This window comes from Erpetoichthys calabaricus, chromosome 8, assembly GCF_900747795.2.
Source record: "Erpetoichthys calabaricus chromosome 8, fErpCal1.3, whole genome shotgun sequence".
NCBI classification, from domain to species: Eukaryota; Metazoa; Chordata; class Cladistia; order Polypteriformes; family Polypteridae; genus Erpetoichthys; species Erpetoichthys calabaricus.
The window spans coordinates 22,938,686-22,961,685 of record NC_041401.2 but is presented as its reverse complement, the minus strand read 5'-3'; the positions used below and the strand labels follow the sequence as shown (position 1 = coordinate 22,961,685).

Below are 23,000 nucleotides of genomic sequence, written 5' to 3'. Positions count from 1 at the left end.
TAGATTTCGACATGCTGTACATATTAGCGAGATCGGTCACACGAACGCCACTCTCATATTTCCACACAATTTCCTTCTTCATTTCGATTGTGATCGCTTTCTTTACCTTCGTTACCTTCTTTTGCTTCCTTAGAAATTATCGAAATAAATTATATAAATCACTGCACTGACCAAAATTACGTCCACAAACTCATGTATCTGGGCTCCGACTGACGCTTACAAACGCTCTCGGCTGTTTGTTTGCATATAACTAACAATGCCCTCCAACCTGCAGGGAAAAACCTAGGGGTTGGTGGCAGAACTGGCACTCCAGCCACCATAAAAAACCTGACAGTGGTTCCATTCCATCTGAACTAGTGTGGTGCTGAGGTGTCACCCGTTGGATGACCGCACTCGGGTCCTAATGTGGAATCCTGAGTTGGTTTGTCATGTGGTGAGTGCGGCAATATGCTGTATCAGCGCCTGCCCCTAACCTCCTCCTCCTCCTTCTCCTCCTCTCTGGCGCTTTACAATGGAGGCAATGGGGAACGAACCACCACCAGAAAATAAAGCCTAAAACTTACTGAATACGTCCTTTTTGAGTTTCGATAAAAGAAAACATGCCTTCTGTGTTTCTGAAGCATGTTTGTGACAACAAAAGTGTTCTGGAAATAATAGTTTTACCGCCTATTCTTGGTACTATTTTTCTAGAGGTAAGGATACATTTTCTATTTGCGTGTGTGAGTTCTCACTTAAATACGGAAGTAAATTAACACAATACTAACCACATGCCACAAATGATTTACTGTGATGTTTCTCTTTCAAGAGTAAAACTATACCCCAAAGGGGGTGAAAGCTTATTGTGAAGGATTAGGAGTGCTGAGGGAGTTCGCACAGCTGGTTTACTTTTAGAATGGCTGAATCTCATAATAGATTTTGCTGTTATTTTTTTTTTTTGTTCGATAATGACCTGTATAAGCTATTTTACAATGTGTGTGTGTGTGTAATTGCAAGATGCAGACAACACTCAGAAGCTTGAAAAATTGACATATTTAGTAAGTGTTAAGGTTTTTGTTTTCTGGCAATATCCATGCCCCATTAATTTGCCACTGCAAACAAGATATATTTTTTTAAATGTATGAAATACTCTGCACTTTGAAACACAATTTTGTGCAGTAAATGTGCATATATCCCATGTTTGTGAAGAAATAACTTTGACTTGAAAAGCACTAAGCTTATCCTTTAACACTGCAGACAGCAGAGATCCTCCAGGACAAGGGTCACCGAAGATTTTCTCATCAGTTGGGTACGGAATAATCCAGAGGCTTCCAGGTAAGGTCCACTCGTTCTGCTTGCTGATCCTGGTGCTGGACAGTGATAACGTGTTGAGTGTTCATCAGACGTGCAGGTAAGATTTTCATGGCACATGGTAGGTGTACATGATAATAAACGTATGAACTTAGAGCATGCCCTGCGATGGCCTGGCAACCTGTTCAGCTAGGATTCAGTAGGGATTGATTCTGCCCCCTAGGCCCCTATGGATTCTATTTTTATTTTTTCTCTAATTCTGCTTTAATTTATCTCCATTTTCATATTTTTGGTGTTTATTTGTCTGAGATTCGGATTTTACATTTTTTTCTGTTGCGTAAAATTTATCATATAATGAGAAGGAGGTTGGGAGCATCTGCTGATTACAATATAATATACGTAAAAAATAAAACAATTACAATAGTATCTTTTTAGTTTATTTTTTTAACTGCTTCACTTAAATTCCATTTAAAGAAAATCCGATACAAGTGGAAAACAATTTAAAGCCAAAACTTTCAACCTTACTTATCCTATACTAGCTGTGTAAGCCCGTGCTGTAAAAAGCCCGGGCTCCTAGAAACTATTGAAATCATCAGAAATAAAAATTGAAATGCAGAGTCGGCTGTTTGATTTTGCCAACGTGCTCACCCCCCTTGTGTATCAGCGACTAAGCGAGTTTCTTTCTCTCCTCAGAGGTTTCATTTTGCTGACGTGCTCACCCCTCCTGTCTATCAGCGACTAAGCGAGTTTCTCTCTCCTCAGAGGTTTCGTTTTGCTGACGTTCTCCCCCCTCCTGTCTATCAGCGACTAAGCAAGTTTCTCTCTCCTCAGAGGTCTCGTTTTGCTGACGTTCTCCCCCCTCCTGTCTATCAGCGACTAAGCAAGTTTCTCTCTCCTCAGAGGTCTCGTTTTGCTGACGTTCTCCCTCCTCCTGTCTATCAGCAACTAAGCGAGTTTCTCTTTCCTCAGAAGTTTGGTTTTTGCTGACGTGCTCGCCCCCCTTGTCTATCAGCGACTAAGCGAGTTTCTCTCTCCTCAGAGGTTTCATTTTGCTGACGTGCTCACCCCTCCTCTCTATCAGTGACTAAGCAAGTTTCTCTCTCTCCTCAAAGGTCTCGTTTTGCTGACGTTCTCCCCCCTCCTGTCTATCAGCGACTAAGCAAGTTTCTCTCTCCTCAGAGGTCTCGTTTTTCTGACGTTCTCCCCCCTCCTGTCTATCAGCAACTAAGCGAGTTTCTCTTTCCTCAGAAGTTTGGTTTTTGCTGACGTGCTCGCCCCCCTTGTCTATCAGCGACTAAGCGAGTTTCTCTCTCCTCAGAGGTTTCATTTTGCTGACGTGCTCACCCCTCCTCTCTATCAGTGACTAAGCGAGTTTCTCTCTCTCCTCAAAGGTTTCGTTTTGATGACGTGCTCACCCCCCTTGTCTATCAGCGACTAAGCGAGTTTCTCCTCAGAGGTTTCGTTTTCCTGATGTGCTCGCCCCCCTTGTGTATCAGCAACTAAGCGAGTTTCTCTCTCCTCTGAGGTTTTGTTTTGCCAATGTGCTCGTCCCGCTTGTCTATCAGCGACTAAGTGAGTTTCTCTCTCCTCAGAGGTTTCATTTTGCCAATGTGCTCGCCCCCCTTGTCTATCAGCGAGTAACCGAGTTTCTCTCTCCTCAAAGGTTTCGTTTTGCCGACGTGCTTATCCCCCTTGTCTATCAGCGACTAAGCGTGTTTCTCCTCAAAGGTCTCATTTTGCCGACGTGCTTGCCCCCCTGTCTATCAGTGACTAAGCGAGTTTTTCTCTCCTCTGAGGTTTCGTTTTGCTGACGTGCTCGCCCCCCTTGTCTATCAGCGACTAAGCGAGTTTCTCTCTCCTCAAAGGTTTCGTTTTGCCGACGTGCTTATCCCCCTTGTCTATCAGCGACTAAGCTTATTTCTCCTCAAAGGTCTTGTTTTGCCGACGTGCTTGCCCCCCTGTCTATCAGTGACTAAGCGAGTTTTTCTCTCCTCTGAGGTTTCGTTTTGCTGACGTGCTCGCCACCCTTGTCTATCAGCGACTAAGTGAGTTTCTCTCTACTCAGAGGTTTCGTTTTGCTGACGTGCTTGCCCCCCCTGTCTATCAACGACTAAGCGAGTTTCTCTCAGAGGTTTAGTTTTGCTGATGTGTTTGCCCCCCTTGTCTATCAGTGACTTAAGCATGTTTCTCTCTCCTCTGCGGTTTCACTTTGGCGACGGCGTCACTTTCTTTCAGCTTCATGCTGTAGCCTTGCACTTCTGGGCCGGACAGACAGACACACACACTTCCACGCATAGACATTTATATGTTAAAGTATTAAATTAACATCAATATTTCATACATGAAAATTATTTAAAGTGTACTTGCAAGACTAAGCAAAAAATATCATTTTTAGCTTTTCCAAAAGACCTTATTAGAGGTGAAACTACATGAATGTAAAATTACTTTTTGGCTTATGTCTGCCATCTTCGAGACGCATGTTCACTGAAATATAGTGCATAATCATAAAGCACTTTTTTACTTGTGGGACTCTTAATTTTCAGCAAGCAGTGTTTAATACTTACTGAAACTCCTCTCAGTGTCCACTAAAGGATTTGCCATAGGCTGCTCTCATCTTCTTGTAATGTACCCACATGTTTAACTAAAAATGGATGGAGTTTCTTTATTTTTACAAGTAAAGTTTTGGATTTAGCACAAAGAGAAGCACAATTTCCCACAAACTTGCGTCTGACATCACAAACTCTTAATTGACTGTGGTTTGATTTGCTTCAGAATTCCCCTGACCCTGCCTCCTTTCTTTGTTTCTGAGATGTGTGAGCCTTATGGTAGTCATTGCATGTGTCCTTGTGGGTCCATTCAGTGATGTTTTGGGCAGGCTTTGCAGAATAACTGATCATCTGATTCATAGTGCTCACCAGAGTACTGCTAGGCCCTAACTTTGGCAGCGTCAAATTTCTCCCTTTTATTATATTTTTTATTCATTTAATGTTTTTTTTTGGCAGCTTAGACATTTTAGTTGTGTGCCGCTGTTTGCTTTGTGTGCGCTCAACTCTCGAAATATGATTTGATACTCTTAACTATCAAAACTATTCTCTTACGCAACATTGTTTGATGCATTTAGCCACATCAATTAAGCACATATTTTTTATTTTTCTTAGATATGTGATAAAAAGTTTGATGATTTATTATGGCGAAATAGGCAAAAACTTCTGTGTGATTCCACTTTTATAGGTAAATTCCATTTTCATGTACAAATTTAGTAGTTTCTTCCTTGATTCTACAAAAACAGAATCCATAAGGCCCTGCTTAATTGTTAATGTGAAATCAGTAAGTAGTTGTGGATTATTGAAATATTTTCATTTGTTTTTCTCAGAAATGATTTTGTGTCTGCTCTCTTTGGTCACCATTTTCCTTTTGTGTCGCTGGTTAAGAGCAAGAAAGCGAGTCTCGGGAATATCTAATAAATACGTGTTCATCACCGGCTGCGATTCTGGTTTTGGAAACTTACTTGCCAAACACCTGGACCAGTTAGGCTTTCGAGTGTTCGCTGGCTGTTTCACTGAGAAGGGTGAGGATGAGCTAAAGAAGACAACGTCTGAGAAACTTGTAACCGTTCATTTGGATGTGACCAAGTCGGAAAGCATCCAGAGAGCCATAGAACTGGTTAAGACTCAGGTGGGACAGGCTGGTAAGTGGAAGTGATTTCCTTTGCCGTTTGTTCGTATTTCTACTATTGTAATCGATTTGGTTAGATGTTTGCACCCAAAACTGTAATGAAATTAAGCTTTTACATTATGGTATTAAAACAAGATGCAGACCCAAACCAACATCTTTCATCTGCTGTTTTATCCTTTGTGATGGATGACACATATGGGCAGGCATCCCGGCTGGGAAGGAGTATGGTTCCTTAAGCGGACAGGAGGCAAATCCTATGTCACCACAAGAAACCGGGCGAAGATCATCCTACCTCGCCCAGAAGACATGCAGAAGATGCCTTTGACAGAGTGGGTACACTGGCATCCCGGCTGGGTGGGACCCAGGAACAATACCCAGCTGGGAGGACAATATAATGGAAGGACAGAAGGAGACAACCCAGCAGGACTACAGGCTCCCCAAGACAACAAGTGACAGCTTCCTTGGGCAATGTTACCTTTACGGATACCCGCAAGGCACTCTTGGTATTGTAGTTCCCTAGGACAGCCTTGTTGGGTTCCGTAGGGGCCACCAGGGGGTGCTGCAGGGATTCCTCATCCCTACTTTGTGTGACCTCCATTTGATAGAGAAGGGAATGGAATAGCACCCGAAGTGCTCCCGAGTCTGGGATAAAGGAAGCTTCTCAACCTCATCCATGCAAGACCGAGTCCGGAGGAAGGAGGACAAAGCTTGCAAGAAGAGTGAAAAAGGCAGTGACGTATAGAGTGAAGAAGACAAGAGTTGTGCTTTGTATTGTGTTGTACTTGTGGCTGAGGTGTGGGAAAACGTGGGCCTTTAAGGAACTTCACACAATAAAGACTCTTAGTGCCCAAGCCGTTGTGTCTGGTGTTTGAGGAGCTGGAGTGCCCCCTGGTGTCCACAACCTTTTATGCTCAATACCACCCTGAGTTGCTCTATTAATGCATATTACATTTCTTTTATAGATTTTTGCATATGAGTATAAAATGTGTATATATATATTACATATGTATATATTTTTGTGTTATTGGTTATGAATTTGTTTTAATTATTTCTGTGTTATTTATTTAACATTGTAGTGTTTCTTCATTATGATGATTTTTTTGTCTTATTTTATTTATATACAGTATAAATGAATGAAGTTGAATTTTGTCTTATTTTATTTATGTATATACAGTTGTGCTTATAAGTTTATGTACCCTGGCAGAATTTGTAAGATGTGTACCGTACTTTAATGAAATGATGGTAGTAAACACATTTACTTTTAATGGAATCCAGATTAAACTATAAGTCATCACAGAATCACACAACCATTTAACAAAACGTAGTAATAAGGAAAATAATGACATGGTCCCTGTTCAAAAGTTTCAATCTACTGATTTGTCTGACATTTTTCTCTGGTTATTGGATTTCTTCTACTCTTGGATTGTGTTGTGGGGCTTGTTTTCCTCGGATTTCTTTTAGGCAACTCCTTTTGGCTGTATTGAGCATGTTGGTTATAATTGTTGATTAAATCAATATTTTCACTTACAGTATATTGATTCTTTGTTTTAGAGTGTCTCTATAAGCTAGATTGTTTTCAACTTTTGAGGGACATTTTTAAATATTTAGGAATCTTAAAGTTAATGTTGAACTTTCAAAGATTTTTTCCCCATTTTAGGCCTAGTCAGGACTAAGCCTAAAGCATGTAGTTGGGGGCTGGCTGGTTTAGGGTGAAGCTGTTTTGGACGGGCCATTGAGGATCCTGTCCTGCTTAGGTGACTTATTTCACGCCCTTTTCACTATGTTCATCACTCCTTATCATGAAAGCTGTGTGAAATTGTTCAATCAATAAAATGTTTTCCAGGCCCATTCCTATCCCTAACCCTGCGTGGGATGAGCTATGCCAATGATGAAGATGTCAGCTAGAGAAGAGTGGCTGCACGATATTTTAGCTGAGCAATATAGAAAAAGCTTGTGAATGTTATAAATATATGAGTGTTCATGGTGGTTATGTTCGGTTTTACAGGTGTCAAAGTCAAAGCGAACTTTATTGTCATCTCAACCATATATACAAGTATACAGATAGATGAAACTGCGAAGCTCAGGGTCCACAGTGTCACAAAGGGAGAGCAATGATGTGGGTTTACAGCTCACCAGTTTAGCAGAAAGCCACATAGCATAGTACACTTATGGGGAAGGACCACAAAAATTTAAATTCTAAAATATCAGATCAATAATATATAGGAAGAAACAAGTTCAAAGTCTAACCTGTAAGATATCAATCACTGCAGTTTGGGTGAAAGTCTGTTTTTTTGTATTTCATGTTTAATTATTTGTTTTTTCAATTCTTTTAATATCTCTGTATCAGGTCTTTGGGGACTAGTCAATAATGCTGCAGTTGGAATCCCCGTTGGTCCCTGTGACTGGCTCAATGTGCAGGAATTCAGAAGCATGTTTGACGTCAACTTCTTTGGATTGGTCGAGGTCACCCTGGGCTTTGTCCCCCTCATAAAGAAGGCCAAAGGAAGAATCGTGAATATGTCAAGTATGTGTGCAAGAGTTAGCACTCCTGCGGCACCATACTGTGCAACAAAAAGTGCGGTGGAAAGTTTCACCGACAGCCTTAGGTGAGACCTGCATGTGTTTGAGCAGAATTACTCGGGCTAACAGAGTTGAATCGGCAATCCGTTTTATTGTGGAAACGATTAGAAAGGTAGCAGGGAATACATGAAACACTAAAAGAGAGTGGGAAGTTAGCCAAAGTCAACCAGACGTTTATGTTCAGACTTTACAAATCGCTGACTTCACACCAGATTCACTGCTTGGATTTATGGGTTGTGTATTTTGTTGTGGTGGGGTCCCAGGGTGACCCAGTTTTCCCTTTATTATGTAGACCTTAACAGAATGCCCCAAATCTTATACTCTTACAACACTGACATGACCGAGTTCTACTGTAGTTTAACACTTCCCACTTAATTTTAGTATTCTATAACTCCAGGCAACTAGCTAGGGTACCCATAGTGTGATCATCGTCCCCTTAACCATTATTTATAGATATTGTTATAGAGTGTTTTAAGGTGAGGGGACTTGTCAATTTTGAGACTGAACCACCATTTTAACAGAAAAAGGCCAAACTTGCAGTTCCTGTAGTTTTCAATTTGGCCACAGGGTGTCCTCATTGTTAATTGCCTTGCGTTGTGACAAAGTATGACAATATCCTCGTTTAAAACAGCAAAACACAGATGAGCAAAAGATTGGCTAAGAAGAAATTAGGCCATCTGATAACACTTTGTCTACAGAGGAATTCAGTCAAATTAACCAAAGTAAGCAGGAAGGTTTACAGTATATTGCGAAAGATCCACAACATACTCAAATCGTCACTTGTGCATACAGAATGCAGCAGACTACGCATTTGAAAATCTCACCTGCTGTTATTTATTGGTGCTTCTGAATAGAGAAAAAGCTCAAAATACACACAGGGCAAGGCAAGATGGACACAATGGGGCTACAGCTGTTTTACATTAATTATGTGAATGAATTACGTTTGCTTTACAAAATACAGATTTATCTCACTAAGGCACATATGTTGGAAAGAGCAGGCAGCAATAGGAGTCATTGAATGATCCATGCAGTTTGTTTCTCAACAATCTTGATTCCGTTCATGCATCCAGACTGATGCAGCTCTGACTAGAGCCGCCGCCACCATTTCTCAAATGCAATAGTACATCCTCTGCCTCTCTTGTCTTTACATAATAACATATCACAAACCTCTTCTTTCACTAGCCATTAAAATAGTGAGCCTACTACTTTGAACCCCACAGCAGAGGAGCCTGTCAAGTTTGTAATTGTATTTTGCTAGTGAAAATTTATTCAGACTAGGGAGCTTCGCCCCCTACTCGCTTTGCTCCCCAATCCCCCTGCCTGTGCTACGCTCCAGCAGCTTTCTGTCTCTGCCGCTCGTGTATGTGGATTTCACTTTTAATTCTCGCGGATGCGCCTCTTCATTGGGAAGAAACACTACTTTTCCCTGGTGTCAACACAAATTAGACGATCTACAAGTCTCCGACTTAAAGTTTAAATCCGAACAATATCTACATACTTCTGTCATATCACCTATGTCCATATATTCGATCTCTTTTCGCTTTTACCGTTTCGTCAATGTCGCATTGAATTTTGATTCCTTGTTTGAAATTACATTGTGACAACACAATGTATAACTGTCCGTGAGTGAATGTCGTTTCTTTCTCTCTACATGAACTGTGTCTGACAATAGCATTCACACAAATGAGAAATGATTGAACCGTGTGCGTGGTTGTAAATGTTTTAGATGTGGGCAGGACTTTTTGAAACCTCTTTGCATAAGCTCTTGTCTCGCGGGGCTTGAAAATTTCTCTCGCGCAATTTCACTTTCACCAAACAACAAATCTTTTAATGGCAACACAAATTGGATGATCTACAAGTCTCTGACTTAAAGTTTAAATCTGAACAATATATTTGATCTCTTTTCACTTTTCCGTTATTTCACCGAGTAATAATTTCCAGTTTGTTTGCGCTGATGCGATCCTTATGAACATTTTTTTAAGACTATAAAATTTTCCTACTTCCATTATCTCTAACCCGCTCTGTATGTGTATCGCGCCAACGTTTTTGAATTCTTTACGACTTTCTACTTTGTCATCTACTCTTTGTCTGTTATTTCCGGCCCCGGGTGTGGTTAAATCTCTTGGCACAACGTCTCATCTCGCGGGTTGTGAAAGTGTCTCTCTGAGAAAATCATGTCTCGCCTCCTTCCTCTCCTTCCAAGATTTTTTTATAATAGAGAGATTTGTAGTTTTCTGCTAATATAATTAAATACAATTCATTTACAGCCTATCCTTATACAATCGAGATACAAGTTATTTTCTAACCCACTTTGTCCTGAACAGGGTCACTGGAGTCTTTCCCAGCCAGCATAGGACACAAGGCAGGAATATACCCAGACAGGGAGAAAACCCATACACCCACCCCAACCACACACACACATACATTAGGGCCAATTTAGTATTGCCAATTCATCTAACTTGCTCGTCTTTGGACTGTGGGAGGAAACGCACATAGACACAGGGAGGACCTGAGACTTGAGCCCTGGTCTCGTTACTGCAAGGTAGCAGTGCTACCGCTGCGCCACCATGGGATACAAGTGCATAGTGTATTTACAATGTGTTTAATCACTTGTTCAAATCGTCGGCAAAGTAAAGTCCATTGGTCATGTAAGTAATCAGTTGTAGATTGCCATTGGTATCACCTGTCAGCACAAGGCAAGTCCTAGTAGAGAGACTGTTAGACAGCCTTCTCTTGATTAAAGATTTCTTAATACAGCAATGGGCTTCAGTGCAGCATTCACAAACTCAAGCCTAGGGTTCCAGAACTAGCAGGAGAAAGAATTCCACATTTATTCATGTATTATAGACAATATACCCAAAATAATGAACAAATTAAAGTAAGTGTGACAAAAATACCATTACAACCAAGAAGTAGTTCATCTTGAGTCCTGATTCTTACTACGAGGTGCCTGTGTCTCTGTTACAGCCTGGCCTTTACTCCTGCATGGCTTCTGAATTTATTGGGAAAGCTTAGGTTATTAGTAGATGGACTAAATGGTCGCCTCTCATTTGTCAAATTTCTTATGTTCTTATGAATGGAGTAAGCAATGGCTTGGCCTCCTGCATGAATGGAAAATGGCAGAGAGAGAGAACAGATGGTAATAATAATAATAGTCATAATACATTTTATTTATGTAGGTCCTTTGATATCACCAGTAAGAACTCGGCTCGCAGCGTTCAGAGACGGTCTCTTCACAGCTTACTAAAGGAGCTCTCCATTTATTTCTCACTGCATGCGGTCACTTCTGAGCCATGTTGTGCTTTCACAGCTGGCCAGTTACCAGAGCATAAATCTTTGAACTGAGGTGCTCTGTGGTGTGAGTCCATGGCAATTCACTTCCTGACGAGGATAGCGTTCACATTGTGGATGGGTGAAGTGTAGTGGAGACACTGCACAGAAAAAGCCAGTGTTAACAGAGAGAGAGATTAGCTGATGTCGCCAGGAAGGTTACTCTGCAAGAAGACCACTACTGACCCAGATGTTGCGGGTTCACGACAGACCACTGACCATTCACCATAGTGCAAATCTTTGCAAGTCAATGGATATCTGTACTCATAATATTCTTATTATGGTCAGCTAATGTACCCATCACAGAAACGGTGCACAACAACTACATTGTTGCTTTTATGAGAATTCCATCAATACTGTCTTCATGTGTTTTTATTTATCCAAATGGTGATCCAGAGCCACTAAAACTGGAGGAAATGCATAAATGTTTTTTTTTCTCTATTTTTCAGGAAGAACATGGCCTATTTTGGCATTAAAGTTTCATGCATTGAGCCTGGGTTCTTCAAAACAAGCATTATAACTTCAGAGTTGTTCAAAAGTAACTTGGAGCAGCTTTGGGAAAGGCAAACTGAAGAACTGAAAGAGGACTATGGGAGAAATTATTTAGAAAAAGGTAGGCACCGTGAAAATTGTTAACTGTAGTTCACATCATGAAGAGAATGACAATACTGTATGGAATGCTGTTGTGGACGAAAAAGGCACACTGGAAAGCAGACAGATAATATTTTCTCAATTCACTTTATTTATTCATTCGGAGTCGCAGTAAGTAGAGATTCAAAAGAGTATAACTTATTGCCGCAAAGCTCAATTGAACCCTGATCAAAAGCCAGGAGGGGTTTTTTATACTTCAGCATCTCATGTTTAATAAGACAGAAAGAACATCCTTATCAAACCAGTAAAGTTAAACAATATGTCTGTTGAGCTAAGCATTATCTGTGTTTTGGAAGCTAAGCACAGGAGAGACGCCTTTGCATAAACTACATGTGCAGTTCTGCAGCCTTGTGACCTTGTCCCTGAAACATTCACTCTGAGAAAGGGAAAAACAAGAAACAGCTTACATTTTATTCATGTGGACACTATTTCTCCTGAACCCTGGAATAATATATTTTTGTTAGTTCATTCATAAGCCAAAGCGTCTCTCACTGGCAAGTTACAAAATAGTTTTACAAACACAAAGAAACACATAGTGCTGAGGAGAACATTCTTCTTCTACATTCCCCCCTTTTTTTTTTTTTTTTTTTTTTTTTTTTTTTTTTTTTTTTATGGGTTATACAGGAGTAACGCGGGAGAGAGTAGGAGAAGGGGAAGGAGTGGAAGGAAAGGAGGAAGAAATGGGAAGCATGCATTCTTCGTGTAACATATAAGCCTTGGCCACGGAGGCAGTGAAATACTGGGACACAATATATCTAATTAGGGGGACTATACAGCAGGCCACAAGTAACAGAATGATAAAAGCAACGGCCAGTGAAATAAAAACTGACCTGAGCCATCAGCCCCAGGGGCTAGAAATGCCAGAAGTGGTAGCTAATTTATTTGAAAGGGCAGTTAAACCTGGCAAAGCACGGTGATTGATCCATCGGCAGCCGTATTATTAGGGATGCAAGTGCAGCACACATCACCAAACATAGCACATACACCCCCCTTTTTCAGCAAGGAGCATATCTAATGCTAATCAATTTTGCCAAGTCATAAGAGATGTTCTATCAACCTGTTCATGTATCCCTTCAACAGCCTCTTTAGTAAAATTCAGGAAACGCTGTTGGTTGTAATATAAGTAATTAATCCAATCTACATTTTTATTTATTGTAACTTGGGGGAAAATAGACTCAAATCCGGCAGCAACTTGATCTCGCGCTTGAAATTTATCAAGGACTCCACAAGGGACACCAATGGAATCAAAGTAAACGCCAGGGCCGTGAAGAGAGAATGTGGAGGGGTCAGTAGAGCGGGGTCGACGACGTCGGCCAGAGCTGGACGACATGCGAGGAGAATTCAAAGGGAGGAGGTGGAATGGCATAACAAGTTGGGTTAATGTGCATGTGCCAGTCCAAACAGGTGGAAGAATATCAAGTAATTTTAATGTACTGCACATCCACCAAACATCAGCACGCGGAGTGGACTGTGTCAACAGGAAAAGTGATAATGTAGAATTAAATGAGGTGGAGTTAACCTGGAAAGTCTGGGAACAGAAGGAAGAAGGGATATGACCAACATTAGTACCTCAGAAGGGGGAACTATAATTACTAGAGAAGCAGGTATAATTGCCTTCATGAGACTGGAACATCGGGGGAGTCATTTGAGGAGTGGGGGGGAAGAGGAGAGAAAGTGTAATGCAGTTAGAGTCTTTTGGTGTGGACGGAGAGGTAAAAAGGGCAAGGAGACAAGGAAGACCAACAGGGTAAATATTAGAAAGAGGGAAAGGGACGGTAGCCAAATGTGGCCTGGCCGTAGCACAGGCGTAGCAATCAGATTGATTTACTTGCTTAGCCGAATATAATACCCACTGTAACCAACGGTTCTGATCGCCATAGCCAGTTTCAATTGAAAAAGTGGATGAGAGGGTGGAAATATTCATAATCTTAACAGAAGAAAAGTCTGAACCAGAAGTTGGGGAGACGGGTGTGTGTGCAGGAGAATGAGAGGTGTTAGTAACAGGATTGTCAATCTTAATTAGAAATCTCCCTAAAGGGTCTGTTCCAGATACATATGCCCCTAATATATAGGTTCCTGAGTCATGTAAAGAGGAGTTCTTCAAAATGATGATCAAGGGGTTACAATGGTTGTCAACACATTTATGAGAAGCATGTCCTTTTATGATAGAAAATCGATTTTTCAAACCGTATTTTTGGGCCTCAAAAGGTTGAGAACCCCAGTCCTCAGTTCCAGTGTTAGCAAAAACCCATTGCCAGGTGTCGCAGTTACTTCCCCAATAATACCTTGAAACAGTCATACACACGTATTTGTCAGACCAGGTCCACTGGGCTTGTCGACCAGTCCCACAGTTGATAATAGAGCAGAAATCAACCTGCACTGATGTGGTGATTCCTAACGGGAAAGTCAAGGTGACCAGGGCAGTAGACAAGGGAAAAGAAAGCATAGTAGCACAGCAATCAAGGGTGCCATCTCTTGCAATGTGAGGCGTGAATCCAGGCGGGCAATCCTTCCATTTTCACTGCATGTGGTGTGGATAGAAGAACTTGGAACGGTCCTCTCCACCTCGGCTGATGCCAATGTTTCCTCCGAGTGTCATGGACGAGGATCCAAGTGCCTAAGGGAATCGGCGTGTCTTTAGATGGAAGATTAGTCCTCCAGGCCTGGTTAACCTGCTCGTGGACTTCTTTCAGAGAAGCTCGGAGACCTGTAAGACAAGAGAGAAGATCATTGTCCACAGTATGCAGGTTAACATTTCGCATAACCATGCCCACAGGCATGGGTGTCCGGTCAGAATTTCAAACGGCGACAGTCCTAATTGCCGGTGTGTTCTTGCCCTCAATCTCATTAAGGCCAGAGGCAAAGTGTCTGGTCAGGATAAATTTGTCTGCTCACAGATTTTTGCTAATTTAGATTTTAGGGTGCCATTATCAATTTGCAGTTTCTGTGGTATGCCCCACCTAGGAATAATTTCTTTGATTAAAGCTTTGGCTACAGTTTTAGCATCAGCGTGTTTAGAAGGAAAAGCTTCCACCCATCGGGAGAACACATCAACAATTACTAGACAATAACGGTAACCTTTAGACGGAGTTAGTTCAATGAAATCCATTTGGAGGTGTTCAAACGGACCCATTGGATTAGGTGTAACGGCGGGACTTACCTGGACTTACCTGGGTGCCCTTTCCTACATTAGACTTTTGACATAATGCACACTGCCTGCAGCTGCTCTGCATATGTAGAAAAGCCTGCAGCTTCCCAGTGTTTTTCAACATCCTGAATCATGGCGTCCCTTCCAGCATGGTCTAGACCATGAGCGATTTTTGCCATACCTGGGAAAGAAGCCTTTGGGAGGAAAGGTTTGTTAGTTTGCCTATGGGTCCAGACTCCATCAGAGAGGGACCCTTCTTTGGACTATTTTCTTTTTTCTCTGTCCGTGGCTGCACTCTGTAAAGAAACAAGTTGATTATCAGGGTCCTGGTTATTTCTCTGTTGGAATAAAGAGATTCGCGTGTTATTATATGCAGCCTGTTTAGCAAAGTGATCAGCTAATTCGTTTCCTTTGCTGACAGGATCTTGTTTTCCTATGTGAGCTTGACATTTAACGATCGCTAACTTTGATGGTTTAGTTATAGCTTCTAAGAGGGATTCAATAAGTTTTTGATGTTGGATCGGTTTGCCAGCGCTGGTCTTAAATCCTCTACTAAAATAGAATGAACGGTGTGAGGTACCTTTACTGTTAGGGGGCTCATGAGCACTTTGTTTGTCTGTATGTGGTTGCGTTAAAACTGCATTCATTAATCCCCCCTTTTTCGTCCACGAACACAGTGAATGGACGAGAATATAGTCAGTGAGAGTAATGCATTTTTATTATTATTTATTTATTTATTTTTTTTTATTTTAATCACATAGAGCCTTGTCAGCCTGCTATACCACTGCATGTAGCCAGATGGCAGTGTTAGCTAGATTTTGTAAAGGCTGTGCTCCTCCTGAAAAACTTACAATCAAACAACTTCTCAGGCCGCAAGCTGGTACTACTTTTAAATTAGGAATTCATCTCACCGTGGTGCCATACATGCTAGCCTCCAGATCATGGAAAAGTCTGAGGCGGAACTGGGTCAGCGACAACAAGGAAACACTAATTTCCGTGGCGACCCAAATGCCAACTGTAAACAAAAATAATCCATCTCTGGAAACACACAGCACAACTCCACAACAAGAAAACATTCCCACCAAAAGCTATGCAGCCACAGAGAAATATGCTGACTTAACCTGTTGTTTTGTGACCGGTCTTGGAAGGTTTTGAATGATGGTTAAACGGCCGCTAGAGAGAGCTCTTGTATCGCATGAAATGTCATGACCTAAATATTTAACGATAGCTTGAAGTAACTGCAGTTTTTTTTTTTTTTTCTTTTTTCTTTCTTCGACACTTTTTTATGGCCATTTTCACCTAAAAAGAATAGCAATTTTCTGAGTATCATGTGCACTTGTTGTTTATTTATTTTTCTTTTCTTTTTTCTTATCTATATACTGTATCAATTTATTATCTTTTTTCTGGCCAAAACCATAAACACAAGGGGCTTCAGTATATCCCTGAGGCATGACGGTCCAGGTCCATCGGCGGTTTTGAAAGGTAAAAGCAAACCAGGATTGAGAATCAGGGTGCACGGGAATGGAAAAGAAAGCGTTAGCAAGGTCAAGAACAGAGAAGTACCGGTCGGACGGGGGCATCGTGGAAAGAATAGTGGAAGGATTAGGAACAATAGGTGTTCTAGGAAAAAAAAAAAATGCAGAGTTAACTTGTCATAGGACCCGTCAGCCTTTTTTTTACAGGAAAAAATGGGGGAGTTGACTGGAAAGTATGTAATTGGAATAATCGCTCCTCGCCTCACGAGATCAGAATGTACGGCGGCGATGCCAGCCTCTGCCTCTGGAGACAGAGGATCCTGGACATGGTACGGGCGGAAGGAAGATTTTGAGAAAATCACCAGTGGCTCAGTGTGCTATCCTTCCATAATCAATTTTTCCCTTGGGACCACAGTGCTAAGGAAACATGGGGAACCGAATCTCCTAAACAGAAAACGCTTTGTGAATATGTGAGGTGCACTGAAGCAACAGCTTTAGTAGACAACAAAAATACATGGAATGTGCAAAGTTTCAGGGCATGTGCTGGAGGAAAGAAAAGATTCTAACCAAGGTGTGTCCACTTCAGTAGGGAAATACTGGGCAGTATAAGGCAGGGTGTCCGGGACTTGTAAGTGAGGAAAATAGGCATGAGGGGAAAGAAATGAAGGACTTTCAAAAAGGAAGGTGTGCGGGGAGATGTTCAGGGTCCAGGCTGTAAAAGAGGGCTTGGGGTGTGAAGTTTTGGCACAGGAGCTTAGGAATGGAGCAGCAAAAATCCTTGTTCAGTTAAAGAAAATTGAGACTGACAATTAAGTCATAAGATCCCATCCCAGCAGTTTCACAGGACACAAATGATTTAACAGAAAGCAACGAGTCAATAATGAAACTGTTAATGCTGAGCTGTAATTGCACAGGAACCTCCTTCAGTGCGTGGCTCCTGTGTCCATTTCAAAGGCAGTTTCTTTGCCATTAAAGTCAATAAAAGATCAGTTTCAGCATGACGAGTAAGCAAAGGAAACTGGAAAAAGTGGCTGGGGTCCCTGATATTTCTTAGGACCAAGGAATGTCATTAGGCTCAGGGAGAGGGGGTGACGGAGGCGCTTGTGTGGGCAGTTGCGTCTGAAATGTCCAAGTTCACCGCAGCAGCGGCAGGCATATGACGCTGGCGTCTGCTCCTCTGCTCCGAAGGGTTAGGCATCTGAGCAAAAGGATTATTAGGGTTTGATAAATGGAACCCGCGTCCTCTTCCGTGCCCTCGCCCTCGACCTCCAAAGAATTTTCCACGTCCTCTCCCCCTAGCCAGGTCAGTTCTTCCAGTATAGTAATTTATTTGTGCAGCCAAAAGTTTGGTCTGTGTGTCTGACTCTTTTAATTTAGTCTGACTGTCAGCATGCTCTGCATGACGCTTGTCTTCCTCGAACGTTGCGGTCTTCCAGCTTTTTTGCAGGACGTGCAGACTTTGCTTTGAATGTCACTTCTCAGTCCCGAGATGAAAGGAGGCACTGCAGCACGAGTTCTATCGTTTGTATTGTCTAGCCCAGAGTGATTAGCCATCAGATCTTGCAATCGGTGAGCCGGCTGAAATTAGTGACCAGTTTGTGCCCTTTTTTATATTTTTCTGCCAGGGCTCCTTTCAAAGGCTCTCACTGGGCAAGGAAAGGACCTTCATTCCAACGCCAAGGGACACCGTTATGATCACCGTGATTTACAGTTGCCCATGCGGTGCTCAGCTGTCGACGGAGCACCTGTGTCCACTCTGCAGCATTTGTTTCATACATGTTATCCAGCTGCTGTAACAGCTCCACAAATTGCAGTCCACCGACTGCTCGTGCGCTGGGAGACAGATGACTCTTTTAATTTCTGCCATTGCAACCCAGTAGCACCTTGTGAATGATCTGAATTATCTTCCTCAGGGTCAATATGTGAGGATGGGTCATAATGATATTGTTCATCGTAAAAACCTGCTCCAGACGGTTCGTCTGTTAACAGGGGTGTTGTTGGAGAAGAGGGTGCAGGAGGTGGAAGCGGGGGAGTTTTGGTAAGGAGGGGGTGGACAGATTATGGGGTATAGGGGGTCTTTCTTTTCGGTCTGCTTTCTTTTACTTTCAGGCTTGGGCGCTGTCTCTATCTTCATTTTCTGCAACGCTAGCAATAATTCTTCCTTGTCTTTTTTGTGTTTTGACTTCAGCAGCCAGCAGGTTGTTACGCCTCTGCTTATTCCACTTCTTACATGCCTTTTTAAATCCAACCCAGTCTGCTTCTCTATTAACTGTTTAGGGGACCCGCCTTTCAATCCCGACGGTGTACTAGGAGCCTGGTGATTCTCTGAAAATAACCCTTCTAACATTAGGTTTTGAGGACCCTGGGGGACCTGTTTGACTGGCGTGCCATTACAATTTCCCATAGTAAGCGGCAGGCCTTCAATAGAGAGCAACCCAATCCCCGATTATTTCTCGTTCCACTTGTCGTCCCCGGAATCAACCAGTTGACAAGTGGAAATCAACCTCCCCTCTTCAAATTTCACACGTACTCTAACTGCCCCTTTCACCCCTATTCCTCTTAATATAGGAACGTGCCACTCGGTCCTTTCTACTCGAATTCTTAAGGGATGACTTACTAGCATTCACACTGTGCCGTCGCTCTCTATGAATCCCTAGAACCCTTCTAGGTCGATACGGTATAATTCTCTATTCTTTTAGCATGCTTTTTATTTTTTATTCTCTTTTATTATTCCCCCGTATACTTCTATTTCTTCCAGCACACCAGTCAAACCAACGGGAATCCCCCGAATCTACTCACCGCGACTCCTTCTGCCTGCCTGGAAAAATCCCGTCCAGTTGCTTTTCGTTTCGGTCAGGAGGAGGTCAGCGACTCCCCACGCAGGAAAGCGCCCAAGGTTGGCCAGTCCTAACTTTTACCGGAGCTGGTCCTCGATCCCGGAAATCGGTCCACTTGGACGAACCCGCCCAGGGAGTCGTCTGCCCGTCACCTGCCCCACGTTCGGGCGCCAAAAACTGTGGACGAAAAAGGCACACTGGAAAGCAGACAGATAATATTTTCTCAATTCACTTTATTTATTCATTCGGAGTCGCAGTAAGTAGAGATTCAAAAGAGTATAACTTATTGCCGCAAAGCTCAATTGAACCCTGATCAAAAGCCAGGAGGGGTTTTTTATACTTCAGCATCTCATGTTTAATAAGACAGAAAGAACATCCTTATCAAACCAGTAAAGTTAAACAATATGTCTGTTGAGCTAAGCATTATCTGTGTTTTGGAAGCTAAGCACAGGAGAGACGCCTTTGCATAAACTACATGTGCAGTTCTGCAGCCTTGTGACCTTGTCCCTGAAACATTCACTCTGAGAAAGGGAAAAACAAGAAACAGCTTACATTTTATTCATGTGGACACTATTTCTCCTGAACCCTGGAATAATATATTTTTGTTAGTTCATTCATAAGCCAAAGCGTCTCTCACTGGCAAGTTACAAAATAGTTTTACAAACACAAAGAAACACATAGTGCTGAGGAGAACATTCTTCTTCTACACTGTTAAAAACTTGGAAGGGGCAGTTTTTTTAATTTAATTGAGGAGCAGATCTGTGGACCCTAAGTGTTTCTGTGTATGGGATGAGAAATGTGGGAATGCGTTTGTACTGTTACGCAACTTCTAGTTGTTGGGTATGTCAGATTTGTGGATGGCAATTGCTGATCTCGTCATGTCAATTTACACGACTGAAAATCACCAGGAAGCCGGCTGACGTTCCAGCTCCTATTTTGAATGAAGTCTTGAGACTGGACCAGCCTTCTCTATCCTTATATTATTTCGCTTGTGTCTGTCTGTGCTCGATATAAACAATGGTTACCACAACTACTATATCCCTCCACAACAATAGTGAGGAATCCATGTTCCTGGCAGAGTTTTGCTCCTAGGCTTTTCTTCAAGTCTTCAGTTCTTCAATGTGACCAATTTTCAACTGTGGTATTTGACTGTTTATTCGGTGCATACTTTGTTACTCACTGAAACTGCATTGTGACACTACCATTTTACACCTCCTTTTTCCTTCACTTCAACACAAGCCTCCCGATAAAATAAAAAGGCACATACAGCCTAGCAGTGACCAACAGAATAGGTCTCGCCGGCCTACATACTCGCACCAATGCACTGAAGCAGAAACATCTACATCACACCAGACCAATCTGCACATGCAAGATGCCTTAGAACAACTTAAAAGACAACTTATGACAAACCACTGAGCAACATTATCCGAAGATCAGCAGCAGCAAGTCTTGCACCTAGACAGTGAACGAAATATAAATTACACTCACAACCTTTCTGAAGAGCAGCGGCAAACTGCCAGACAGCAAGAAACATTACGACGGAAAAACTACAGGGATTCCGTAACACTGACAACTCAAAACAAGATATTCCCTTTATATTATGGCATAGGCAATTCCCTGTTCGTTTAGCGTATTGTATGACTATCACCAAATCACAACGACAAATGTTTAATAATGTATGAGTTTATTTGCCAGGCCCTGTTTTTCAGGATTTGCCAAAGCAACCCAGGAGTTTATTAAAGCAAAGAAGTGGAAAATTCTTGAATGGCCAAGTCAGTCACCTGATCTTAACCCAATTGAGCAGGCATTTCACTTGTTGAAGACTAAACTTCAGACAGAAAGGCCCACAAACAAACAGCAACTGAAAGCCGCTACAGTAAAGGCCTGGCAGAGCATTAAAAAGGAGGAAACCCAACATCTGGTGATGTCCACGAGTTCGAGACTTCAGGCTGTCATTGCCAGCAAAGGGTTTTCAACCAAGTATTAGAAATGAACATTTTATTTCCAGTTATTTAATTTGTCCAATTACTTTGGAGCCCGTGAAATGAAGGGATTGTATTAAAAAAAATGCTTTAGTTGCCTCACATTTTTATGCAATCGTTTTGTTCACCCCACTGAATTAAAGTTGAAAGTCTGCACTTCAACTGCATCTGAGTTGTTTCATTTAAAATTCATTGTGGTAATGTACAGAACCAAAATTAGAAAAAGGTTGTCTCTGTCCAAATATTTATGGACCTAACTGTACAACAAATTATTTCACAGTCAAACTAGATAAAAAGAAAACGAAACATCTGAAAGTTTCAAAATAGAAAGCAGGAACAAAAAAAGAAGCCAACCCCCTCCTGATTCTACTTAATTCTTCATCAGCACTAGTCTGGGAGACATGGTGACCAAGTGGTACTACTCCATGAGGGGTACGTTAGGGCTACAAAGCCCTGGAGAATCATATGTGAAATCAGGTGATGGATATGCAGTGTTCACATAGTTTTGGAGTGATTGTGTGTATTTGTGTGTGTGTGTGTGTGCACTCTCAGGAGCATCTCCTGTGATGTACTGGTGTCACCTCCAGATTGGCTTTGTGCCATACCTTGCTGCAGTCAGAACAGACATCTGTCAGTAAGGGGATGGATAGATGGATGAAATTAGACCTCTGGTTGTGTTCTCGACCATTTCTCATCGTTGTATACTATGTCATGACACATCTTGAATTCTGCCTTTAAATCTGAAAACTATCAATTTGTTAACAATGTTTTGCACGTCTCTTATTGCTCATTATTCTTACATTTTTTTTATTATACTCACAGTTGTGAAAAATGTAGGAAAGCAGATAGACAATTATTCTGACCCGGACCTGATGAAAGTGGTGAGCTGCATGGAGCATGCCGTTTCAGCTGAACATCCTTGGACTCGCTATGCACCTGGATGGGATGCCAGATTTTTTTGGATACCACTTTCCTACATGCCAACTGTCATTATCGACTATGTATTCAGCCGGACCATGATCACACCAGCCAAGTCTGTGTACTGAACTCAGGCTAAAGAAGCTTTCTTGGGGCTGGGCCTCTCCACTGGGACTGATGATCTGTTACACACTAATTACACTTCTTGTTAACTTCCTCAGACAGGCACAATTGAATATTAAGGTTATAACACATACACAATGCATTTTGTTACCATCATCCTCCAAACAGATGCTTTGCAGTTTGAGGAGACATTGCACTCCTTCTTTGCTGTTCTGTAGCAGTAGATTTTATGTACTTGTTCTTCTAATACTCTGTTATTTACCCTTTAATTAAACATTGCTTTAATTCCATGTAGTGGAAGCTTGGTGAAGGGGTCAACAATTTGCTATCGAATTAAGTTCAGATTCTGATTGTATGATGTTGAAAATCTCAAAATATAGCATAGTGTCTAAGTGTATCTGTGTCTGTGGAAAATTGAAATTGGTTTTCAAGTCTTAAAATTAGAATTTTATTCAGAAAATTGTGTTGTTTTTTTGGTTTTTTTTTTGAGTTGTATAGAGGTTTTAGACAACTACATGCCAGCAAACAGAGAACATTTTAGAACGAGCATTTTCCAGACTATCCACCCTCAATGCAGAGATCTACGTAACCCAGCCACAGGGGATGCAGAAACCAGTGTTCTTCTTCTTGCTGATCTCAAGCCCAGTTAAATGGGGGGAGGGTTACAAATCTGGAAGGGAATCCTGTAAAAAATTTTGCCAGATCAATATGCGGATAACAATACAGATTTCCATACCGGATTGGTTGAGGCCCGGATTAACAATGGCTGCCACCAGTACTGTTAGCCAACAAGTTGCTAGCAGAAATTGGGCTGCTGTTTGCCAGAGAAGGAGAAGATGGGGAAGACGTGTCCGGAGGCAGGAGGAAGGTAAAAAGAGTGGAACTGAGGGTAGGAACTTTGAATGTTGGCAGTATGACTGGTAAGGGGAGAGTGTTAGCGATATGATAGAGAGAAGGAAGATTGATATATTGTGCATGCAAGAGACTAAATGGA

At 41.9% G+C, this 23,000-nt stretch overlaps 2 protein-coding genes and 1 long non-coding RNA gene across 3 annotated transcripts in view; all 3 read left to right on the top strand.

The window, feature by feature from the left end:
• LOC127528936 (uncharacterized) overlaps window positions 1–23,000 on the top strand; it is a 269,154-nt gene that overhangs the window by 132,037 nt on the left and 114,117 nt on the right. The window lies entirely within an intron of this gene.
• The window catches only part of LOC114655397 (retinol dehydrogenase 16-like), an 85,722-nt gene continuing 63,938 nt past the window's right edge, over window positions 1,217–23,000 (top strand). The window contains exon 1 of the mRNA XM_051930692.1: window positions 1,217–1,311. The gene's annotated coding sequence lies outside the window, so the exon portion shown is untranslated. The remainder of the gene's footprint in view (window positions 1,312–23,000) is intronic.
• Window positions 1,242–22,076, top strand: LOC114655396 (retinol dehydrogenase 16-like). Its single transcript, XM_028806343.2, has 5 exons — window positions 1,242–1,387; window positions 4,661–4,975; window positions 7,310–7,568; window positions 11,322–11,485; window positions 21,788–22,076. The coding sequence occupies exons 2-5, from the start codon at window positions 4,663–4,665 to the stop codon at window positions 22,009–22,011; spliced, it is 960 nt and encodes a 319-aa protein (XP_028662176.1). The 5' UTR covers window positions 1,242–1,387; window positions 4,661–4,662; the 3' UTR covers window positions 22,012–22,076.

Excerpts from the sequence above, each read along its gene's own strand:
- LOC114655396 (XM_028806343.2), top strand. The coding sequence starts at position 4,663 with ATGATTTTGTGTCTGCTCTCTTTGGTCACCATTTTCCTTTTGTGTCGC. Across the intron at positions 7,569-11,321 it reads AGTTTCACCGACAGCCTTAG|GAAGAACATGGCCTATTTTG; the intron begins GTGAGACCTGCA and ends TCTATTTTTCAG. Across the intron at positions 11,486-21,787 it reads GAGAAATTATTTAGAAAAAG|TTGTGAAAAATGTAGGAAAG; the intron begins GTAGGCACCGTG and ends TTATACTCACAG.